General features: G+C 42.1%; 1 protein-coding gene across 1 annotated transcript; it reads left to right on the top strand.

The window, feature by feature from the left end:
• The first annotated feature begins 1,408 nt into the window (after positions 1-1,408).
• Positions 1,409-20,689, top strand: LOC145395538 (uncharacterized). Its single transcript, XM_080269146.1, has 5 exons — positions 1,409-1,416; positions 1,578-1,686; positions 4,292-4,420; positions 9,393-9,483; positions 20,496-20,689. The coding sequence occupies exons 1-5, from the start codon at positions 1,409-1,411 to the stop codon at positions 20,687-20,689; spliced, it is 531 nt and encodes a 176-aa protein (XP_080125272.1).
• Positions 20,690-23,604: the final 2,915 nt, after the last annotated feature.

Below are 23,604 nucleotides of genomic sequence, written 5' to 3'. Positions count from 1 at the left end.
CCTTATGTCTTTATCACCTCTCTTCTTATGCAGTTTTTTGCAGTGTCCTCTTGCTGATGCTTCTCCATATGTTAAGTAATCATTTATGTCTATTTCCTCCTTTCCTGATATGCATTTATATAGCATTATCATGTCATCTCTTTTCCTTCTCTCCTGTAGTGTTGGTAGATTCTGTTTATTTAGTCTTTCTACGTAGCTTAGGTCCCTTAAGCTTGGTATCCATCTTGTAGCAGCCCTTTGAACTTTTTCAATCATGTCTATATGCTTTTTGAGATGAGGACTCCAGACTACTGATGCATATTCCAGGGTTGGTCTAATGAATGATGTTATTATCCTTCTTAGCATGTCTTCATTTATGTATGTGAATGCTATTCTTATATTTGCAAGCAGTGTATACCGGTACATGTTCCGCACCTTCTCGCTGATGTGGTCAGCCAGAGATAGTCTGTTATTGATAATCACACCTAGGTCTTTCTCTCTTTCTGATGTGTATAGGGTTTTATTTCCTAACTTATAATCCCAATCAGGTCTTTTTCCACCTTTACCAAACTTGATTACATGACACTTGTCCACATTGAATTCCATTTGCCATGTACTACTCCATTTATGAAGTTTATTTAATTCTTCTTGTAGCTCTTGACAAGAGTCTGTGTTAGTAATTCTCCTTTGTATTTTTGCATCATCTGCATGTGTGTGTGTGTGTGTGAGGTGAAGTGGAGAGAGGAAGGGGGAGACCATGGATGAGGTGGAGGGATGGAATGAGATACTAACTAGGAGTGTATGTGAGTGAGGTGAGGGAGGAAGAGGGAGGGGGAGACCGAGAATGAGATGGAGGGATGGAGTAGAGACGCAAGGTACATGAGAGAAGGGGGGGTGTAAGCTGGGGAGAGGGCAGTGAAATGGCAGGGGATAGGGTGACATGGAGGGGATTTGTTTGTGGCCACCTCTAGGGAATTAAGGCGTCTGGCTATAGATAAAGAGACACATAATCATAACATAAACACCACATATTGGCACCGGCAAATATGACACTGAAATCTACCTTCTACTAATACCACTTCCATTTCTCTGCAGTATTTCATAAAAACAGAGGTCAATCACAGCTATAAATAAATGATAAATACAAAGCAACAATTACAAACCAATACTTACTGATAACAACATCGTCTGCTGAGCCTAAGCAGCCTGCCTCTCCTGAATCTTCTGCTTCTTCCCTCTGGAGTTGGTTGGTTGTAGGAATTGAAATGTTTAGTGTTGTCAAAGGTACACAGTGTAATAAGCTACGGAAAAAATACCTGACCCACCAAAAATAACATATTGAACTGCTCTCACCCCATTTTAAGAAACAGGTTAATTTCTTCATTATTTCTTTTTCCAGTTTATGCTTTCTGCCTGCCTCGGTGGCCAAATGGCGAAGTGAGCTGGCGACCATCTTGGCCTGACCATAGTTAGATTATCTCTCCCTCTCTCTCTCTCTCTCTCTCTCTCTCTCTCTCACGTTGATTGACTGAAATATTTATTGTTGTAATGGTATATATCTAGTAAACACCGTCCAGTTTTATTCAACTTTGGGACAGTAACTGCCGAGCGGCCGAGTGTGGTTGTGTGTGGACATGGCCTCCCGCAGCCGTCACCGCAGTCACCACCGCAAGCGCCGCGGGCCTCGTTCTTCTGACTATACCTATTGTTAGAAATACAAATATTTCAGTTTCAACTTTAGAATATTCTTCTCAAGGTCTATTGACCTTGATTCTATTCATCCTTAAAGAGCTTCATTAAACAACAGTGCAGAGACGAAGCTTCTCGGAAAATAATAAAATTTAATGAATTTATATAATTTGGTATTATAGGTAGTGGCGTCCACCATCCACTCACTGAATGTAGTGCTGCCTCCATGTAACTTTATACTGAGTGACAAGCCAAAATAATGGTTTCCTTTGAGTCCAGGAAAACATGTCGCCGAGGAAGATTTTGTGAGGAAAAGTCCTAAGCCAATGAAAATCCAGTCCCTGGGCGGGTTGTAGCAACACATTTGACATTGTGTACAGTATTTTTTGTTCCCTCATTACCTGTCTGTTTATACCTTAAAACTAATTATTTTTGGATTCCTTTACTTTCTGGATGATCTTATTACCTTCCCGTGTGGAGGAAATCAATACAAAGACGTGGTGGATGGTAAAGATAAGGAGAAAATGCGTATGAAATGGAGAGGCAAGAGAGTCACCATTACGTGGAATATTTTGTGCTCTTATCAGTGCTGCCATAGATGAGAAAGTGGCATGTGTGTAGATATGGCGGGGTGAGGAGGGTTACACGTGAAATGGAGGCAAAAAAGAAGTCACCATTACAGGGAAATATCTTAAACTGTTATCAGTGCAGCCATAGATGAGATAGTGTGGTGTAGAGGTGGTGGGGTGAGGAGGGTTACACGTGTCTATCAAAATGACGGCCCCGTTTGGCATTAAGGAGGTCAGAGAGGCTTATATGCGGATCCAGGTATATATATGGACAAAAGTTTGCTAAGTATTTCACCCATGCTGCTTTTCTTTCGTATTTATTTATAAAAATATGTTTGATATATTTCCACCTGTTCTACCTGTCACTTTCCTCTGCTGGCTAATATTTCAGTTTCTGTTCTACCTGTCACTTTCCTCTGCTGGCTAATATTTCAGTTTCTGTTCTACTTGTCACTTTCCTCTGCTGGCTAATATTCTGCTTTCCATCCTGCTTGTCACTTTCCTCTGCTGGCTGATATTATTTTCCATTCTGCTTGTCACTTTCCTCTGCTGGCTAATATTCTGCTTTCCATTCTGCTTGTCACTTTCCTCTGCTGGCTGATATTATTTTCCATTCTGCTTGTCACTTTCCTCTGCTGGCTGATATTATTTTCCATTCTGCTTGTCACTTTCCTCTGCTGGCTAATATTCCACCATTCTGCTTGTCACTTTCCTCTGCTGGCTAATATTCTGCTTTCCATTCTGCTTGTCACTTTCCTCTGCTGGCTAATATTCTGCTTTCCATTCTGCTTGTCACTTTCCTCTGCTGGCTAATATTCTGCTTTCCATTCTGCTTGTCACTTTCCTCTTCTGGCTAATATTCTGCTTTCCATTCTGCTTGTCACTTTCCTCTGCTGGCTAATATTTCAGTTTCCATTCTGCTTGTCACTTTCCTCTGCTGGCTAATATTCTGCTTTCCATTCTGCTTGTCACTTTCCTCTGCTGGCTAATATTCTGCTTTCCATTCTGCTTGTCACTTTCCTCTGCTGGCTAATATTCTGCTTTCCATTCTGCTTGTCACTTTCCTCTGCTGGCTAATATTCTGCTTTCCATTCTGCTTGTCACTTTCCTCTGCTGGCTAATATTCTGCTTTCCATTCTGCTTGTCACTTTCCTCTGCTGGCTAATATTCCTAAGTTGAGAAAGGCTTGGTATGTTTCTCTGCCCATTGATACAAAAGTTTGCCTAATATTTCACCTCCTTTATTTATTATTCTTTTATCCGTCTGTCTATTTATCTGTCTATCTATCTATTGCCAGATGCTTTAATCCTGTAAGGGGTGGCCACAAACAAATCGCCTCCATGTCACCCTGTCCCACGCCATTTCACTGCCCTGCTCCCAGCTCACACCCCCCTCTCTCATATACCTATCCACTCCATCCCTCCATCTCATCCTTGGCCTCCCCCTCCCTCTCCCCCCCTGTCTCATTCACATACACTCTCCTAGTTAGTCTCTCCATTCCATCATATGTACTCCAAGATTATTATTATTATTATTATTATTATTATTACTATTATTATTATTATTATTATTGTTGTTGTTGTTGTTCTTGTTATTGTTATTATCATCATCATCGTTATCATCACTGTCATCATCATTATTATTTTTTATAAAAATAATAATTAATAATATTCATTATCATTATTATTACTGGGATTATTATTATTATTATTATTTATTTATTTATTTTTGTTATTTTTATTATTAATATTATTATTGAATATTATTATTATTATTATTATTATTATTATCATATCATCATCATCATCATCATTGTCATCATCATTATTACTATTATTTTTACCATTATTATTGTTATTATTAAAATTATTATTATTATTATTTTTTTTTTAACAGTAGCTATGGTATATTATTTGTATTAGTATCATCATCATCATCATCTATCATTCTTCCTCCTCCTCCTCCTTATCACCACCACCACCACCACAACCCCAGCCTCTCAAAACCAAGACAAAACCAGAAAACAAATTGAAAACACAATAAATCTTCGCCAGAGCTGGATCCACCGCACCCCAGTCATCACCTCGGCCACTTTGGACGAGTTGGCCGGCCGGAAGCTGTTCTTTAAGGCCGAGAACCTACAGAAAACAGGCTCCTTCAAGGCCAGGGGTGCCTGTAATGCGGTGAGGACATTGTTGTGACTGAGTTCTGTCTGTCTGTCTGTCTGTTTATCTGTCTGTCTATCTGTCTGTCTATCTATCTATCTGTCTGTCTGTCTGTTTATCTATCTATCTGTCTGTCTGTCTGTCTTTCTATCTCTGCTTTCCTTCAAGATGAGCTTGGCAATTTTTCAAGTTGCATAGAATGGTAGGAAGCGTTTTCCATCACAGGTACAGAGTTGGCTGATGTGTTTGGCAGCAGCTGATGCCTAAACCATTCTTCAAACACTGTGGAATTCATCTGGTTATGGTAGTTGCTGTCGTTTTTAGCTTGAAAAACTAAGTCAGCATTGTTGACAATGCCATCTTTTGTTGTGTTGGTTTGTTGTGATGCAGTGTCAGTCCAACAAGTTCCAACAGTGTAATTCATCAAGATAAACAAAATTCTGGAATGATGATTTGAACTGCCACATTTCTCACACAAGTCTCGTCAAAGCTGCAATGACATCACTCCTTTCCATAAGGAATTTGTGGCCATCAGTCTTTGCAAACTTAAATCCAGTTTGTAAGAGAACCAGGCAAAGGGACTCAGTACAACCATTGAAAGAGATGGTTGCTTGGAGTTCTTCCCTTATTTTGTGCAGTGTAAAGATTTCATAGAATGTTACAAGCTTTATTTAATTTAGAGCAAGTCACTCTGTCACCCACCATTTGACTGCCCTCCCTCCAACTCACTCCCCCTCCCTCATATACCTCTCAACTCCATCCCTCCACCTCATCCTTGGTCTTCCCCTCCCTCTCCCTCCCCTACTTCACCCACATACACCCTCTTAGTCTGTCTTTCATTCTTCGTTCTCTCCACATGTCCAAACCATTTCAACTCCATCCCTCCACCTCATCCTCGGTCTTCCCCTCCCTCTCCCTCCCTCCAACTCACCCACATACACGTTTTCAGTAAGGCTTTCATTCTCCGTTCTCTCCACATGTCTAAACCATTTCAACTCCATCCCTCCACCTCATCCTCGGTCTTCCCCTCCCTCTCCCTCCCTCCACCTCACCTACATACACCCTCTTAGTCTTTCATTGTCCATTCTCTCCACATGTCCAAACCACCTTAGTGTATTTCTCCTTCCTTCTTCCTTGTATTAAAAAAGGGAAGCTGTACTAATTTTTGTTATGTATGTAAGTTTTTTTTTTTTTTAAGTAACAGAACGGAGGAAGGAAAAACAAATGAGTAAAAAAAAAAAAAATCCATACACCAGATTACTGGTGTCCTCTGTTCATAAAATATCTGTAACAGTTAGACTTGAACAGCTGTAGGTTGAAATTTGGAGGAAAACAACTCTGGGGAAGCAAGTTCTAGAGAGATGCAGTTCGGGGAATGAAAGAATTCTGATAGGCAGAAGTTCTGCAATATGGTTGAGTGACATTCCAGTCATGAGCGCTACCAGATGCCCGTGTAGCACGAGGGAAGGCATGGAGGGGTGGCACCATGGACACAACTTCGTCTGAGCATTTGCCAAAATAATATCTGTAAAATAATGCAAGGGAGGCAACATTCCTTCTTACTTGCAGGGGAGGTAGTTTATATGTAATGGCAGGGTTGTTAATAATTCTAACAGCTTTGTTCTGAATTTTATCTAGTTGTTTTAATGCAACCTCTCCACAACCATTCCACAAGGGTGAGCAATATTCAAGCTGAGAGTGCACATGACTTTTATAAATTATAGCTAACTGCTCATTGGCGAAGAAGTTACGGACTCTGTACAATAATCCAAGTTTCTTTGAGGCGGTTTTAGCAAGTGATCTGACATGAGAGGTCCAGCTGAAGGCACTGTTAAGTGAGATGCCTAGAATTTCAATACTTTTGGAGATGGAAATATTAGTAGCACTGAAAGTAATGTACGAATCTGGCAATATCTGTCTATTAGTAAATTGCATATATTTAGTTTTACTAGCATTAAAAGAAACAAGGTTGTTTTGTCTCCATTCACTGATCATAGATAGATCTTGATTTATGGAGATGGCTGTACTGAGTTGAGAGGTAGAGATATTAGACTTGTAAATGGGTGTCTGAGTGTGAATGAACTATGTAGTGTTGAGTCATCTGCATATGAGTGAATGGGATTGTGGGTGACAGATAAGAGATCATTAATATGAACCAGAAATAGGGTTGGCACCAGAACTGATCCCAGCGGCACGCCGGCATTAATTGAGTGGAAATTAGAGTATACATCATTTACTTTTACTCTTATTTTCCTGTCACTAAGATATGAAGAAATCAAAGGAACAAAAGACGTTAATCCATAGCAAGGGAGTTTGGACAGCAGGGAACGGTGCCATACGCTGTCGAAAGCTTTAGAGATATCAAGAGCTACTGCATGACTTTCTCCAAAAAGATCAACAGATTGATGGATGGTATGTGTTAAGAGATTGAGTATGTCAATGGTGGATCTTTCGTGGCGAAAATCATATTGTCTATCACTAATTAAGTTGTTGGATTCAAGATGTTTAACAATGTGCTTATTAATTAAAGTTTCAAATACCTTACCAAGAGAAGATGTGACAGCTATTGGTCCGTAATCGGAGGGGTCAGACGAACTTCCTTTCTTCGGAATTGGGTGGATATTGGCTTCTTTCCATGAATTTGGGAATAAAGAAGTACATGTGCATAATCTGAATAATTTAGCTAGGACAGAGGCAAGTTCAGGGGAACACTTTTTCAAAACAATTGGCGGAATTCCATCTGGGCCTGGAGCTTTGTTGGTAGGTAAATTGTCTAGGATGGATTTTACGTATCTTGTCTGTATTTTAAGTGGGGCAATTTCGGGAGAATCAAGTTCCAGTACTGGGACATTCTGGCTGGTATCGTCTATGGTAGAGTTTCTGGCAAAGGTACTGGCAAAGATATCTGCTTTCCCACGCGGGTCATTTGTAATGTTGCCATATGAAGATTTTAGTGGGGGAATGGAAGATGACTTGTTAAAGTTATTATTGAAAGAATTAAGAGTTGACCAGAATATTCTATTGTCATTAGGATTATTAAGTAGTTTTGATGCTTGCTTTTGAAGAAAGTTTGATTTAGATAGATTTAATACAGCTTTTGCATGATTTCTAGCAATTTTAAATTGGGTGAGTGATTCAGATGTTTTTGATTTTAAGTAAGAGTTATATGCTAATGACTTTTGGGCTGTTGCTCTGGCACAGTTGCCATCAAACCATTTTGGAGAGTTCGATCTTTTAATGAACTGTTGACTTGGTATGAATAAATCCATACCAGCTAGTATTAAGATGCAAATGTGGGACTGGGTAGAATTGGCATCACTAGAGAAGAAAGACTTGCCATGGAATGTCAGCAAGATAATTTCTAAATCCATCCCAGTCTGCCCTATCAAAGTGCCATCGGGTCACCCTGACAGTCTCAGAATGGGGAGGTGTGGGGGGGTTAACTAATGAGGCTTTGATGAGATTGTGGTCAGAGGATCCAAGTGGTGACAGTACCTCTATCCTGTATTGATCTGGATTATTTGTCAAGAATAAATCCAAGAGATGGGCATTATGGTCAGGGTTATCAGGTATTCTGGTTGGTTGCTTTACCAGCTGGGTGAGATTAAACGATTCCGCAAACAGCTCGCACTCTAGACCAGCGTCGTCAGTCCGGGCAGAATGCAATAGCCATTCAACATTATGTTTGTTAAAATCACCCAAAATGGTAATTTTGGTGCCAAGGGCAAGGTCAAGGTTACTCAACTGAGTGGATATGGAATCAAATACACTGGGTTCCAAAGAAGCATTGGGTGAACGATAAACTACACAAATATATTTGGTAATGTTTTGACAATTTAGTTTATACAATGAGTAATCAAAACTGGATGAAGTGAAGTTTAAAATAGTGTCAACTGCATATTGGGATTTGATATAACAACAGATGCCGCCCTTGTTATGGAATTATTATAAGCAGTATTAGAAGTACGTGGGGGCACTGACCATCCACACACTCGATGTAGTGCAGCTTTAAGGTGTCTGCCTTTTCCTCCCCTTCCTTCTTTCCTTCCAGCCTCTTCTGTCTTTCTTTCCTTCATTCTTTCCTCTTCCTTCTGCCTGTAGGAGCCTTTACACTCCCTCTTCTGTCTTTCTTTCCTTCATTCTTTCCTCTTCCTTCTGCCTATGGATGACTTTACACTCTCTCTTCTGTCTTTCTTTCCTTCATTCTTTCCTCTTCCTTCTGCCTATGGGTGACTTTACACTCCCTCGTCTGTCTTTCTTTCCTTCATTCTTTCCTCTTCCTTCTGCCTATGGATGACTTTACACTCTCTCTTCTGTCTTTCTTTCCTTCATTCTTTCCTCTTCCTTCTGCCTGTGGGTGACTTTACACTGAGTGACAAGCCAAATGGTTTCCTGTACACCAGGAAACCATTTACTATGCTGGGTGGTAACCATAACACTAAATTATGGCACCTATTGCTTTATTGGGTAATTAAAGCGCTCCAATTAGATTGAGCCGGTGCAGGTTTATATCCAAGGGATGGTTGGGGTTTATTCCTCACGTAATACCACTCAGGGATGAGTGAGGCTGGTCACTCTCATCTTAAATGTCAGGACCAACTTGCCTAGCCCTGGGCTCCTACGCTCCTCATGGGGCAACACAGGATTGAATGATGGATGGATGGTATTATAAGTGGAATTATTATAAGTCAGATTATTATAAGTAGAATTGTAAGTGGAAATTTTATAAGTGGAATTATAAGTGGAAATTTTGTAAGTGGAATATTAAGTGGAAATTTTATAAGTGGAATTATAAGTGGTATTATAAGTGGAATTATAAGTGGTATTATAAGTGGAATTACAAGTGGAATTACAAGTGGAATTACAAGTGGAATTATAAATGGTATTATAAGTGGAATTACAAGTGGAATTATAAGTGGCATTATAAGTGGACTAATATGTGGAATTATAAGTGGTGTTATAAGTGGACTAATAAGTGGAGTAATTTCAGGTGTTTTTGGAGAAGCAGCACAACCCCAACAGTCCTGGGGTTGTCACACACAGCAGCGGCAACCATGGCCAGGCGCTGGCATACGCGGCAAGTACGTCTATCTGTCTATCTGTCTGTCAGTCTGTCGATCTACCTGTCTGTCTATCTATCTGTCTATTGCCAGACGCCTTAATCCCGTAAGGGGTGGCCACAAACAAATCACCTCCATGTCACCCTGTCCCCTGTCATCTGTCTGTCTGTCTGTCTATCTATCTTTATTGTCTGTCTGTCAAACTATCTATCTAAATTGCCAGATGCCTTAATCCCATAAGGGGTGGCCACAAACAAATCACCTCCATGTCACCCTGTCCCCTGCCATTTCACTGCCCTGCTCCCAGCTCACACCCCTCTCTCTCATATACCTCTCCCTCGATCTCCATCTCATCTCATGGTTTTATGAATGAAATGTGAAAAATATAAAAAACTAAAAAAACACAACACACCAAATGGCTGCACTCCATGCTGCTTGATCTCTGGCAGCCTCCCTATTCAGTGCCTTATCCCTGAGGTCACACTCTATGGCCTCATCCCAGGTGTTTTTTGGTCTGCCTCGCACAACTATTATTATTATTATTGATTTTGTTATTATTATTATTATTATTATTGTTATTGTTGTTGTTGTTATTGTTATATATTATTATTATTAGTATTATTATTATTGTTATTGTTATATATTATTATTATTATTATTATTATTATTATTGTTGTTGTTGTTATTGTTATATATTATTATTATTATTATTATTATTATTTTTCACAATTCTCACCTTCTCCAAATAGTCCTCCTCCATCCTGTCAGCTGTCCTCCTCAATCCTCTCCCCTCTCATCCTCGGTCTCCATCTACAGAGTGTGCTGGTTTGGCGTGTAGTGTGGTAGTGCCGCAGGGAACGCCATGAGTGAAGTGTGACGCCATACGACACTGTCAGCCCACACCAGCAGCAAGGCGAGTAATGATAATAATAATAATAATAATAACAATAATAATGATAACAATAATAATAATAACAATAATAATAATAACTAATAATAATAATAATAATAATAATAATCTATCTATTGCCAGACGCCTCAATCCCGTTTGGGGTGGCCACAAACAAATTGCCTCCACGTTGCCCTGTCCCCTTCCATTTCACTGCCCTGCTCCCAACTCACACCCCCCTCTCTCATATACATCTCCACCCCGTCCCTCCATCTCAACCTCAGCCTCCCCCTCCCTCTTCCCCCCTCCACCTCACTCACATACACTCTCTTTGTCAGTCTCTCACCCTCCATCCTCTCCACATGGCCAAACCACCTCAGTGTGTTCCTGCTAACACTTCCTATCACATCCACATCCACACCACAATGCTCCTTTATATCCTCATTCATCAGCCTGTCTTTCCATGTGACTCCACAGACTCCTCTTAAATAACTCATTTCCACTGCTCTCACTCTTGACTTGTGTCCTTCCAACAACGTCCAAGCTTCACTTCCATACATTAGAGTTGGTATCACAATACTGTCATGTAGTAACTTTTTCACTTCCATGCTCACTTCCCTGCTTCCTATCACTGCTTTCAAGGAACCAGCAACCTTTCTTCCCTGCTGTACCCTTTCAAGCACTTCACCCTCCAAACCTCCATCCTTATTCATCACACTACCCAAGTACTTAAACGTACTCACATTTTCCAATTCCTCACCATCCAACCTCACTGTACATTCACTGACTTCACCTCTCTCAAAGACCATCACTTTACTCTTCCCTACATTCACTTTTAGATTCCGTTTCTTACACACTCTCCCAAACTCATCCACCAAGCCTTGCAACTCCGCTTTGTCTTCACTCAACAACACAGTATCATTTGCAAAAAACAGTACAGGGAGTTTCCAAACACTATCCTTTCTCATCAATGCCACTCCAACATCCACTACCCTACCTTGTACCTCTTTTATTACTCCATCCATGTACAGATTGAACAACCATGGAGATATGACACATCCCTGTTTCAACCTAACCTTCAAAGAGAAAAATTCACTTAGTTCACCATCCACACACATTGCAGCCTTAGCACCATCATACATAGTTTTCACAGCATTCAACAACTTCCCATCTACTCCATATATTCTTAATACTTTCCACAATCCTTGCCTATCCACCCTGTCATGTGCTTTCTCCAAATCCATGAAAGCCACTTACAACTTCTTTCCCTCCTCTAGAAACTTTTCCACTAAAGATCTAAGAGTGAATATCTGATCTACACAACCTCTTCCCTTCCTAAAGCCTCCCTGTTCTTCTCCAACTAATTCCTTTGTTCTTTCTCTAACTCTGTCAATAAGTACCCTACCATACACTTTTCCTATTATACTAAGAAGACAGATGCCCCTATGATTACCACACACTTCTTTTTCACCTTTTCCTTTGTACAAGGGAATAATTATACCTGACTTCCAATCCTCCGGGACTCTACCTTCCTCCCAGGCCAATCTGCACATTTTCCACATCCATTCTACTACTATCTCTCCCCCATGCTTCAGCATTTCACCACACACTCCATCAATTCCTGGGGCTTTCCCCAATTTAACTTTCTTCATTGCTTCCACAACTTCTGTCCTGCTGATTTCTTCCTGTCTTCTCACCTCCCTCCTCCTCCCAGCCATTCCCCAGCCACTTATACTTGCATTACTTCCATCCTGTATGTTCAACAATTCCTTAAAGTGTTCTCTCCATCTGCTCACTTTTTCTCCCTTCTCCACTAGTAATCTACCATTTTTATCTTTCACTCCCCTGCTAACTTCACTTCCACCCTGTCTTACTCTTTTCACCTCTTTCCAGAACATTTTCTTACAGTCCCTCCACTTTACACTCAAATTCCTTCCAAATTCCTCATCCACTCTCTTCTTACTCTCTCTTACTAATCTTTTCACCTCTCTCTTTCTACATATAACTCTCTCTTCCGCCTCTCAACTTCTTCCACGCCCCTATTTCTCATCCATTCATTGTATGCTTTCTTCTTTTGTGCCACAGCCTGTGTCACCTCTTCAGTCCACCACGCTGTTCCTTGCACCCCCCTCCGTCTTCTCTTCACCCACACACCACATCACTGCTCTGTTTTTCACTCCATTATACCAGTTTTCACTACTGTATGTTTCACTCCATTATACCAGTTTTCACTACTGTATGTTTCACTCCATTATACCAGTTTTCACTACTGTATGTTTCACTCCATTATACCAGTTTTCACTACTGTATGTTTCACTCCATTATACCAGTTTTCACTACTGTATGTTTCACTCCATTATACCAGTTTTCACTACTGTATGTTTCACTCCATTATACCAGTTTTCACTACTGTATGTTTCACTCCATTATACCAGTTTTCACTCCCCTGTTTTTCACTCATACTGGCTTTTGGTCTGGTATTTTCATTGTGTTATACCAGTGTTCACTCCATCATACCAGTTTTTGCCATCCAACAATCCTCCATTAACATATGCTACTGGTACAACAGGACACGGCTGAACAATATGGATCCATCTGTCTATCTATTGCCAGACGCCATAATCCCGTAAGGGGTGGCCATTGACTTTGAGTTATTGGTTTTACGGGGAGGGGCACTAACCCTCCACCAACCCACTTGTTGACACGTAGGGAGCACGTATGGTCTGGTTATATGGTTACCACCCAGTGTTGTAAATGGTTTCTTGGCTTACAGGAAACCATTAGGCTTGTCACTCAATGTAAAGCCACCTGTAAAGGAAAGAAAAGCAATAAGAAGTGACAGGAAAGATGGGAGAAATAGGAAGAGAGGAGGGCAGGCACAGAAAAAGAATGATAAAGGCTGAGGAAGAAGTAGGCAGCACTACATCAAGTGAGTGGATAATATGGATATGTTATACAAAAACAGTCAGTATTTCAGTACAGGAAAAAAAAGGCTTCTGGCCTTTGATTCCTTCTTTCTTTGAAAAAATGTAAGTGGATGAAAGAGGACTTGAATAGCTGGCTTTCTTGGTTGTTAAGGAAGCTCCCTAACACCTCTTCCTTACTGATTTATTTTTGGATATGGCTGGCTAATATAATTTTGTATGTTATTTATGCAGTATAGTGATATTTAAATAATTTATGTAGCACAGAAGAGGATGACAAGATGGAATAAGCAAAATAAGTCAGTTGTGAAGAGGTGTTAAGGAGCTGTATGCAGAGTTTGGTGATATTAGAATGATTTAAGTAAAAAGGAAGAGGATGGAAAGATGTAAAAAGCAAAATAAATCATTTAGGAAAATGTGTTAGGGAGCTTTACGCAGAGTATGGTGAAATTAGAATGATTTAAGTAACACAGAAGACGACGGCAAAGTGTAATAAGGAAAATAAATCACTTGGGAAAATGTGTTAGGGAGCTTTATGCAGAAACAACCACAGATGGGGCCAGTAAGGTGTAGTAAGCAAAATAAATTACTTGAGAAAAGGTGTTAGGGAGCATCCTTAACCATATCAGGGCAGAAAGGATGATGTTTTATTCCCTTTACTACAGATCCAGTAATGGCAGTGTGAGCTGGAGAATGTGACAAGGATAGCACGTGAATTGGAGGACAAGACCAGGTTATTCCAGGAGAAGACTTTGAGGATGAGACGACGATATTCCAGGAGAAGACTTTGAGGATGAGACAAGGTTATTCCAGGAGAAGACTTTGAGGATGAGACGAGGATATTCCAGGAGAAGACTTTGAGGATGAGACAAGGTTATTCCAGGAGAAGACTTTGAGGATGAGACGAGGTTATTCCAGGAGAAGACTTTGAGGATGAGACGAGGTTATTCCAGGAGAAGACTTTGAGGATGAGACAAGGTTATTCCAGGAGAAGACTTTGAGGATGAGACAAGGTTATTCCAGGAGAAGACTTTGAGGATGAGACGAGGTTATTCCAGGAGAAGACTTTGAGGGCAAGACAAGGTTATTCCAGGAGAAGACTTTGTAATGAGACAGCAGGGCTAGATCCTTCACTGAGTTGGTACCACTGCCTCCATATATACCTGGTACACTGGTCATCAGGTATTATAAACTGTACTGCATGTGTGTTGGTGGTAGCTGCTGCTGACTACCATCCACTCACTTGATGTACTGCAACCTCTTTTTTCCTTCACCTTTATCAGTATTTTTCTGCCTGCCCTCTTCTTTTCCTATTTCTCACATCATCCGCACACTTGATGTAGTGCTGCCCACTTCTTCCTTCACCTTTATCAGTCTTTTTTTGTCTGTCCTCCTCTCTTCCTGTTTCTCACATCATCCACTCACTTGATGTAGTGCTGTCTACTTCCTTCTCTGTCGTTATCATTCTTTTCCTGTGTCTGTCCTCCTCTCCCTATTTCTCACCATCATTCACTCACTTGATGTAGTGCTGTCTACTTCTTCACCTTTATCATTCTTTTCCTGTGTCTATCGTCCTCTCTTCCTATTTCTCACCATCATTCACTCACTTGATGTAGTGCTGCCTACTTCTTCACCTTTATCATTCTTTTTCTGTGTCTGTCCTCCTGTCTTCATATTTTTCACCATCATCCACTCACTTGATGTAGTGCTGCCTACCTCTTCCTTCACCTTTATCATTCATTTTCTGTGTCTGCCCTCCTCTCTTCCTATTTCTCCCATTTTTCCTGTCACTTTTTATTACTCTTTCCGGTACAGGTGGCTTTACATTGAGTGACAAGCTTAATGGTTTCCTGTAAGCCAAGAAACCATTTACAACGCTGGGTGGTAACCATATAACCAAACCATACTTGCTCCCTACGTGTCAACAAGTGGGTTGGTGGAGGGTTAGTGCCCCTCCCCGTAAAACAAATAACTCAAAGTCAAACGGCCACACCTTACGGGATTATGGCGTCGTGATGTAGATAGATTGATAAAAGAGTGATAGGACATATGTTCAGGAAAACGAGGAAAAAAGAAGAGGGAAGGAGACTTAGAAGATGAGAGATATTAATGTGTAGTGTATAAAGTAAATCACCAAGGAAGAGGTGCTAGGGAGATCCGTAAAATTAAAACAGTGCCATGGTATTTTTTTGTGTTGGGAATTGATATAACTCCATAAGGAATTATTTATGAAGGATGTGTTAGATCAGTGAAGGAGCGTTGTGGTGTGGATGTGATAGGAAGCATTAGGAGAAACACACTGAGGTGGTTTGGCCACATGGAGAGGATGGAGAGTGAAAGACTGACAAGGAGAGTGTATGTGAGTGAGGTGGAGGGGGGGAGAGGGAGGGGGAGGTGGAGGATGAGATGGGGGGATGGAATGGAGAGGTATATGAGAGTGGGGAGTGTGAGCTGGGAGCAGGGCAGTGAAATGGCGGGACAGGGTGACGTGGAGGTGATTTGTTCGTGGCCACCCCGTATGGGATTAAGGCGTCTGGCAATAGATAGATAGATAGACATAAACCACACAAACCTTACATCTCTTACTATACTCCTTTCATCTTAACTTGGCCCAGATTTTCATACTTATGTAGCTCAGTGGCAGAGAGAGTCTTTGGTTTCTTGGCTAGCACTTCTTTGTGACTAGCGCCATATTTGTATTGTACTGTTTATAAAGACTTCAACTATCTATCCATCTATCTGTCTGTCTGTGGAAGGGGAGAGGAGAGGGAGACCAAGGATGAGGTGGAGGGCTGGAGTGGGGATATATGAGAGAGGGGGATGTCAGTTGGAGGGAGTGCAGGTAAATGACAGAGAATAAGGTGACGTGGAGGCGATTTATTTGTGGCTGCTCCTTACAGAATTAAGGTGTTTGGCAATAGATAGATAGATAGATAGTGGAATGTGTGGTATTTGCATTGGTCATCATTGTATTGTGAAGAAATAATGATAAGACGAGAGGATGTTGATGATGATGATGATGATTATGACGATGATGATGATGATGACGATGAAGATGATGATGATGATGATGATGATGATGACGTTGACGATGAAGATAACGATGATGATGATGATGATGATTTATTGTATTTTTGCCGCTCTGTCAAATGTTGTCTTTGTGGCCAGTGGTGTTGTGGTGGAGGCGGAGACGCAAGAGCTGCTACGACTACCTTCTGTCAACAGTTGGGTGTGGGAAGAGCCGGAGATGTTACTGATGCTGCAACACAGCTGAGAGAGAGAGAGAGAGGCAGGAAGGAGTGAGGAAGGAAGAGGATGGGAAGGGAAGGGAAGAGAGAAAATGAATTGGAAGGAATGAGAGAGAGAGAGAGAGAAAGAGGCAGGAAGGAGTGAGGAAGGAAGAGGATGGGAAGGGAAGGGAAGAGAGAAAATGAATTGGAAGGAATGAGAGAGAGAGAGAGAGAGAGAGGGGCAGGAAGGAGTGAGGAAGGAAGAGGATGGGAAGGGAAGGAAAGAGAGAAAATGAATTGGAAGGAATGAGAGAGAGAGAGGGGCAGGAAGGAGTGAGGAAGGAAGAGGATGGGAAGGGAAGGGAAGAGAGAAAATGAATTGGAAGGAATAGAGAGGGAGAGAGAGAGAGAGAGGCAGGAAGGAGTGAGGAAGGAAGAGGATGGGAAGGGAAGGGAAGAGAGGAAATGAATTGGAAGGAATGAGAGAGAGAGAGAGGGGGGGGGGGAGGTGAAGTGAGCAAGGAAGAGGATGGGAAGAGAAGGGAAGAGAAAATTAATTGGAAGGAATAGAGAGAAAGAGAGAGAGAGAGAGGAGTGGTGAAGAAGGAAGAGGATAGGAAGGGAGAGAAAATGTGAGTTTATGAGACCAAAATTGAATTGGAAGGAATGAGAGAGAGAGAGAGAGAGAGAGTAAACATGAACTCTACTGTGTTTATATATTGCTGTTGATTCAGGTTGAACTAAACTTACCGAGTGAGAGACTAACTAGGAGAGTGTATGTCAATGAGGTGGAGGGGGGGAGAGAGGGAGAGGAAGACTGAGGATGAGATTGAGTGATGGAGTAGAGAGGTATATGAGAGAGGGGGAGGTGTAGGTTGAGGGGATGGAGAGTGAGAGACTAACTAGGAGAGTGTTTGTGAATGAGGTGGAGGGGGGGAGAGAGGGAAGGGGAGACTGAGGACGAGATTGAGTGATGGAGTAGGGAGGTATATTAGAGAGGGGTGTGAGTTGGGGGGGATGGAGAGTGAGAGACTAACTAGAAGATGCATGTCAGAGAGGTGGAGGGAGGGGAAGACTGAGGATGGGATGGAGTGATGGAGTAGAGAGGTATATGAGAGAGGGGGGTGTAAGTTGGGGGGAGGGCAGGGAAATGCCAGGGGACAGAGTGACATGGAGGCAGTTTGTTTGTGGCCACCCCTCACAGGTTTAAGACATCTGGCTATAGATAGATAACAGACAAACAAACAGATAGACAGACAGATGGAAAGATAGGTAGATAGAAAGATAAATAGATAGATAGACAATTTCTCTTCACCAATTCTTCCCTCCACAGGTATACAGATCTAGGCCTGCCGTCCAAGTTGGTTATAGAGACACAAGTGCTGTGTAATTTTCTGTGTCGCGTCTGTCACTGTTACAACCAGGTCCCTTTTAACAACTTCCAACATGCCTTCTGTGTTACTCACATGGTAAGTGGCTCCTATCCTTGTCGTAGATTTTTATTGTTGTTAGTATTTATTATTATTGTTATTTTTATTATTATTATTATTATTATTATTATTATTGGTGGTAGGTGGGGGCGCCCTCCATCCACTCACTCAGTGTAGTGCTACTCTTGGGTGTCTGCTCTTTCCTCTCCTCCATACTTATTTCCTTCCATCCTCTTTTGTTTTTCCTTCATTCCTTCCTCATCCTTCTGCCTACGGGTGACTTTACACTCCCTCTTCCATCTTTCTTTCCTTCATTCTTTCCTCTTCCATCTGCCTATGGGTGACTCTACACTGAGTGACAAGCCGAATGGTTTCCTGTACACCAAGAAACCATTTACTACACTGGGTGGTAACCATATAACCAAATTTTGGCGCCTTGTGGTTTATTGGGTAATTACGGCGCTCCAATCGGATTGAGCCTGTGCAGGTTTATATCCAAGGGGTGGTTGGGGATTATTGCCCACATAATGCCAGTCAGGGACGAGTGAGGCTGGTCACTCTCATCTTAAATGTTAGGACCAACTTGCCTAGCCCGGGGCTCCTGTGCTCCTCATGGGACAATGTAGGTTTGGATGATTGATGGGTGAATGAATTATTATTGTTATGCTAAGTGTTTTAGGGTTGGCTTCCAGTCCCTCCAATGCCTAATGTGTAGCTGGGTTCCCTTTCTAGACCGGAGCTTAGACAAATAAGACAGAGGCAGGACACGAAAACTCAGGGCAGCAATCTTACACGTGTACTGACAAATTCTGTGTGTGGAGCAGGTAGATGTCACGAGAACAGGAATCTGGGCAATTATAAGTTATATGTAGAGATCATGGGTAGTAGTATCGCATGGGATACTGTTGGGACAATATTGGGAATAAAGTGAACAGTGCACTAGTCAGCACTGGATGGTATTGGGACAATATTGGGAATAAAGTGAACAGTGCTCTAGTCAGCACTGGGGGCAGTGGGCAGACAAACCAATCACTGTTGCTTCGTGGGAAGTCTGTATCGTGTTTAGTGTGGGCAGCGCGCTTTATTGGTCTTAGATGGAAGCTATGCTATTGGGGGCTGAGTCACATGTGTATAGGTGGGCACTGCCATCACTGTTTGGCCGCTTACTCTAATTCACTGTTTCACTGTTAACCCGCGGCGTCCCATCAACGTTCTTTAACGTCCACACGTTTTGTCACTGCCATAACGTCAACGTCAACGTACATAAACGTGAATTAATTGCAAGGTCCCTAATTTGCACAATTTTCAATTTTCGCGAGTGATTTTTGGTACGTATACACGTGACACCTTCCTCTACAAGATGCCAGGCAGGGACAATGCCTTACCCAGCATGACCTCCTCCCCCCCCCCTGCACACCATTGTCTCAGCAGTTCACCTGTTATCAGTGACCTGGCCAGTAAAAGCATGTCATGCCACGGTATGAAATTCAGGGCCAGAGTGATTCCCCAATCGATGACAATGTGGAGGACAAACTTTACATAGCATTAGAGGAAGAAACAGTCAGAAATGATGATCAGGTAACGTGGCAAAAAAAGGTCAGGTATGGTGATGAGTTAGCGAGTGAAACAATGCTTATAATGCCTATATTACTGCTTGAAAACCAATATACTCTCGTACTACATATAAATTCGTACCAAGTAAATAATTAAATACCGTTTATGAGTGGTGTGAAATAGTTATCCTCCCATAGAACTCGTTTTCTTTGGTGCCAGCCTGATAGAAAACCCAGTAAGGTAAGAAGGTACTCCTACCTGTATCAAGTACTTAAAACCTCAGGTGAGCGATTTCTCTATGAACTTTCGATGTTTCTCACCAAAAGCGGAGGTTTGAGCCAAAAAAAAAAAAAATCCAAAAATGGTCAGGATTGGAGGGAGTCAGTGGTGGAAAAGTGGTCGGGATGGGGCGGGTTAATCCACACCTTGGTTCTGGTAGCACCGATTGATCTTAGAGCTAGGCTATGTTACTGAAATTGAGATATGCTTGTGAAGGCAGACACTACATTCACTGCTCGGCCAGGTTCAGTGTTTCACTGTTACACTACTATTCCATGTCTCATTACGTTAACACTGACAGGTCTTACTCTAGGCTTCCCTTACACAGAGTGGCTCACTGCCCAGCCCTAGTGTCACTGTATCACTGTCACGGCACTTTCACTGTCACTCACTGTCGGGACTGGGTGTGGTGGCGGTGAGGGTAGAGGGGCGGCGGGGAACTCACAGCCCAGCTGCTGATGGGGGCTGAGTTCCACCAGGGGCCTCAGCATCCAGTGGCCACGGAATCACTCATAGGGGTGTCCTCTCTCATCCGGGGCAATGTGCGGCAAAAGGCCCCTCACTGTCGGGGCCGAGAACTGGAGTATGGCCCTCAGGACTGGGGCTGAAGAGCTGCCTGAAGCGCTCACTCAAGCGCCTAACGGAGGATGAGGGTCTCCGGTGTCGGGGTGGGGAGATGTCCTGCCCGGGGCTCCTAGGGGTGGTCTTGAGGTCCCATTGACTGCAGTGTCCGGCGGTCAGGGACGCCGACAGGAGCTGGCTGCGGCATCAGCCTCCATTGTTGTCCGTCAGGCTGGGCACCTCGGGGACTGGCTGCACAGAGATGAGCCCGGTGGGAGCCACAGGGCCTCTCCAGCAGTCCCCGGGGCTAGGACCTTCCTTCTGAAGGTTGTCTCGCTGTGTGGGTGTGGCAGCACCTGACGGAGGAGCGGCTACTGGCCGTCTCCTGCCGTGGGGCCCAGCTACTGGCCATGGCCTTTTAGGGGCGCGGCTGAAGGTCGTCGGTGAAGCCTGGCTACTGGTCGTGGCCCGTGTGGGGGAGCGGCTACAGGCCGTCTCCTGAAGGAGGAGCGAGCAATTACTGGCTGTCTCAAGGGCACCTTCCGAGCGGCTACAGGCCATCTCCTGACGAAGGCGGGAGCGGCTACAGGCCGTCTCCTGAAGGAGGTTTGAGCGGCTACAGGCGGTCCCTTGGGCACCTTCCGAGTGGCTACAGGCCGTCTCCTGAAGGAGGTTTGAGCGGCTACAGGTGGTCCCTTGGGCACCTTCTGAGTGGCTACAGGCCGTCTCCTGAAGGAGGTTTGAGCGGCTACCGCCGTCTCAGAAAGGGTGCGGGTACAGGCTGTTGCAGGAGTGCTGCCTTCAGCTATGGGAGTAGCTCCACCCCGATCCTGTTGGGGGTCAGCTCGCCTAAAAGGTAGTCTCTTTTTCCTGCTATGGTGGTGGCGGGAGAGTTCCGGGTCATAGGGGCGCGCAGCTCGGGCGGACTTATGTCCCTGTCGCCAGGGGTTGGATCATGCTCTATTTGCCCCTCTGTAGGCTCCTCCTGGGGGTGTTGAGATGCCCTCAGCAACGATGTCCGGTAGTTTAATTATTATTATTATTATTATTATAATTATTATTATAGTGGTAGGTGGTGGTGATCATCATCCATTCACTTGATGTAGTGCTGCCTATGTCTTCCTTAGCCTTTATCATTGTTTTTCTGTGCCTGTCCTCCTCGCTTCCTATTTCTCCCATCTTTCCTGTCACTTCTTATTGCTTTCCTTTCCTTTACAGGTGGCTTTACATTGAGTGACAAGCCTGATGGTTTCCTGTAAGCCAAGAAACCATTTACAATGCTGGGTGGTAACCATATAACCAAACCATACGTGCTCCCTACGTGTCAACAAGTGGGTTGGTGGAGGGTTAGTGCCCCTCCCCGTAAAACAAATAACTCAGAGTCAAATGGCCACCCCTTACGGGATTATGGCGTCTGGCAATAGATAGATAGTAGATAGATTATTATTGTTTTTTCTCTTTATCATACCTCACCCTGTCCTAAGGTATGATGATGATGATGATGATGACGATGATGATGATGATGATGATGATGACGATGTAAACGATGATGATGATGACGATGATGTAAACAATGGTGATGATGATGATGATGATGACGATAATGATGATGATGATGATGTAAACGATGGTGATGATGATGATGATGATGATGATGATGATGATGTAAACGATGGTGATGATGATGATAGTGATAATAGTGATGATGATGATGATGATAGTGATATTGATGATGATGATGATGATGATGATGATGATGTAAACGATGGTGATGATGATGATGATGTAAACAATGGTGATGATGATGATAGTGATAATAGTGATGATGATGATGATGATAGTGATATTGATGATGATGATGATGATAATAATAATGATGATAATAGTGATAATGATGATGATGATGATGATGATAGTGATAATAGTGATGATGATGATAGTGATAATAGTGATGATGATGATAGTGATAATAGTGATGATGATGATAGTGATAATAGTGATGATGATGATGATAGTGATAATAGTGATGATGATGATAGTGATAATAGTGATGATGATGATAGTGATAATAGTGATGATGATGATAGTGATAATAGTGATGATGATGATAGTGTTAATGATGATGATGATGATGGTGATGTAAATGATGATGATGATGATGATGATAATGATAATAGTGATGATGATGGTGATAGTGATAATGATGATGATAGTGATAATAGTGATGATGATGATAGTGATAATAGTGATGAAGATGATAGTAATAATAGTGATGATGATGATGATGATAGTGATAATAGTGATGAAGATGATAGTAATAATAGTGATGATGATGATGACAGTGATAATAGTGATGAAGATGATAGTAATAATAGTGATGATGATGATGATGATAATGATAATAGTGATGATGATGGTGATAGTGATAATGATGATGATGATGATAGTGATAATAGTGATGATGATAATAGTGATGAAGATGATAGTAATAATAGTGATGATGATGATGATGATAGTGATAATAGTGATGAAGATGATAGTAATAATAGTGATGATGATGATGATAGTGATAATAGTGATGATGATGATAATAGTGATAATAGTGATGAAGATGATAGTAATAATAGTGATGATGATGATGATGATAGTGATAATGATGGTGATGATGATGATGATAGTGATAATGATGGTGATGCTGATGACTTCTCAACAGATGTATGGTGTGGTGTGGCGCTGTGGATTGCAGGAAGGACTAGGCAATTTAGATGTGTTAATTCTCCCTACATCCTGCCTATGCCACGACCCTGACCATCCTGGATTTAATAACATGTGCCAGGTAAGGGAAGCACTGTATTGTTTATTTATATCTGGCCTGGGTTTTAAAAGACAGTATAGACAAAGCAGCCTAAGGGATATATAGAAAGAGCTGTTTAGTAGATGGATTGATAGATAGATTGTAGTGTTAGAAATAGATAGATAGATAGATAGACTGTACTGTTAGAAAAATAGATAGAGAGATGGGTGGATAGATAGCAATATTTGATGCAGTTATATTCACTCACGGATCAGAGCTATATAGTAGATAGATAAATAGATTATAGTGTTAAAAAATAGATAGGTAGATATATTGTAGTGTTAGAAAAATAGATAGAGAGATAGGTGGATAGATAGCAATATTTGATGCATATTTTATTTCACTCGCTGATCAGTGTGAAGACAGAATTGGCCCTGAGTGTGTCTTACTGCTGAGCCAATAGATAGATAGATAGATAGCC

Source organism: Coenobita brevimanus, chromosome 31, assembly GCF_032717465.1.
Source record: "Coenobita brevimanus isolate Jiangsu-jjx chromosome 31, ASM3271746v2, whole genome shotgun sequence".
In the NCBI taxonomy this organism is placed as follows: domain Eukaryota; kingdom Metazoa; phylum Arthropoda; class Malacostraca; order Decapoda; family Coenobitidae; genus Coenobita; species Coenobita brevimanus.
The sequence above is the reverse complement of the archived record's forward strand: the minus strand, read 5'-3'. Positions and strand labels throughout refer to the sequence as shown.

What these genes read in the sequence shown, in the direction of transcription:
- LOC145395538 (XM_080269146.1), top strand. An exon ending in CCAGGGGTGCCTGTAATGCG is followed by an intron (nt 4,421 to 9,392) that starts GTGAGGACATTG and finishes GAGTAATTTCAG; the next exon opens with GTGTTTTTGGAGAAGCAGCA. An exon ending in GGCGCTGGCATACGCGGCAA is followed by an intron (nt 9,484 to 20,495) that starts GTACGTCTATCT and finishes CATTGACTGCAG; the next exon opens with TGTCCGGCGGTCAGGGACGC.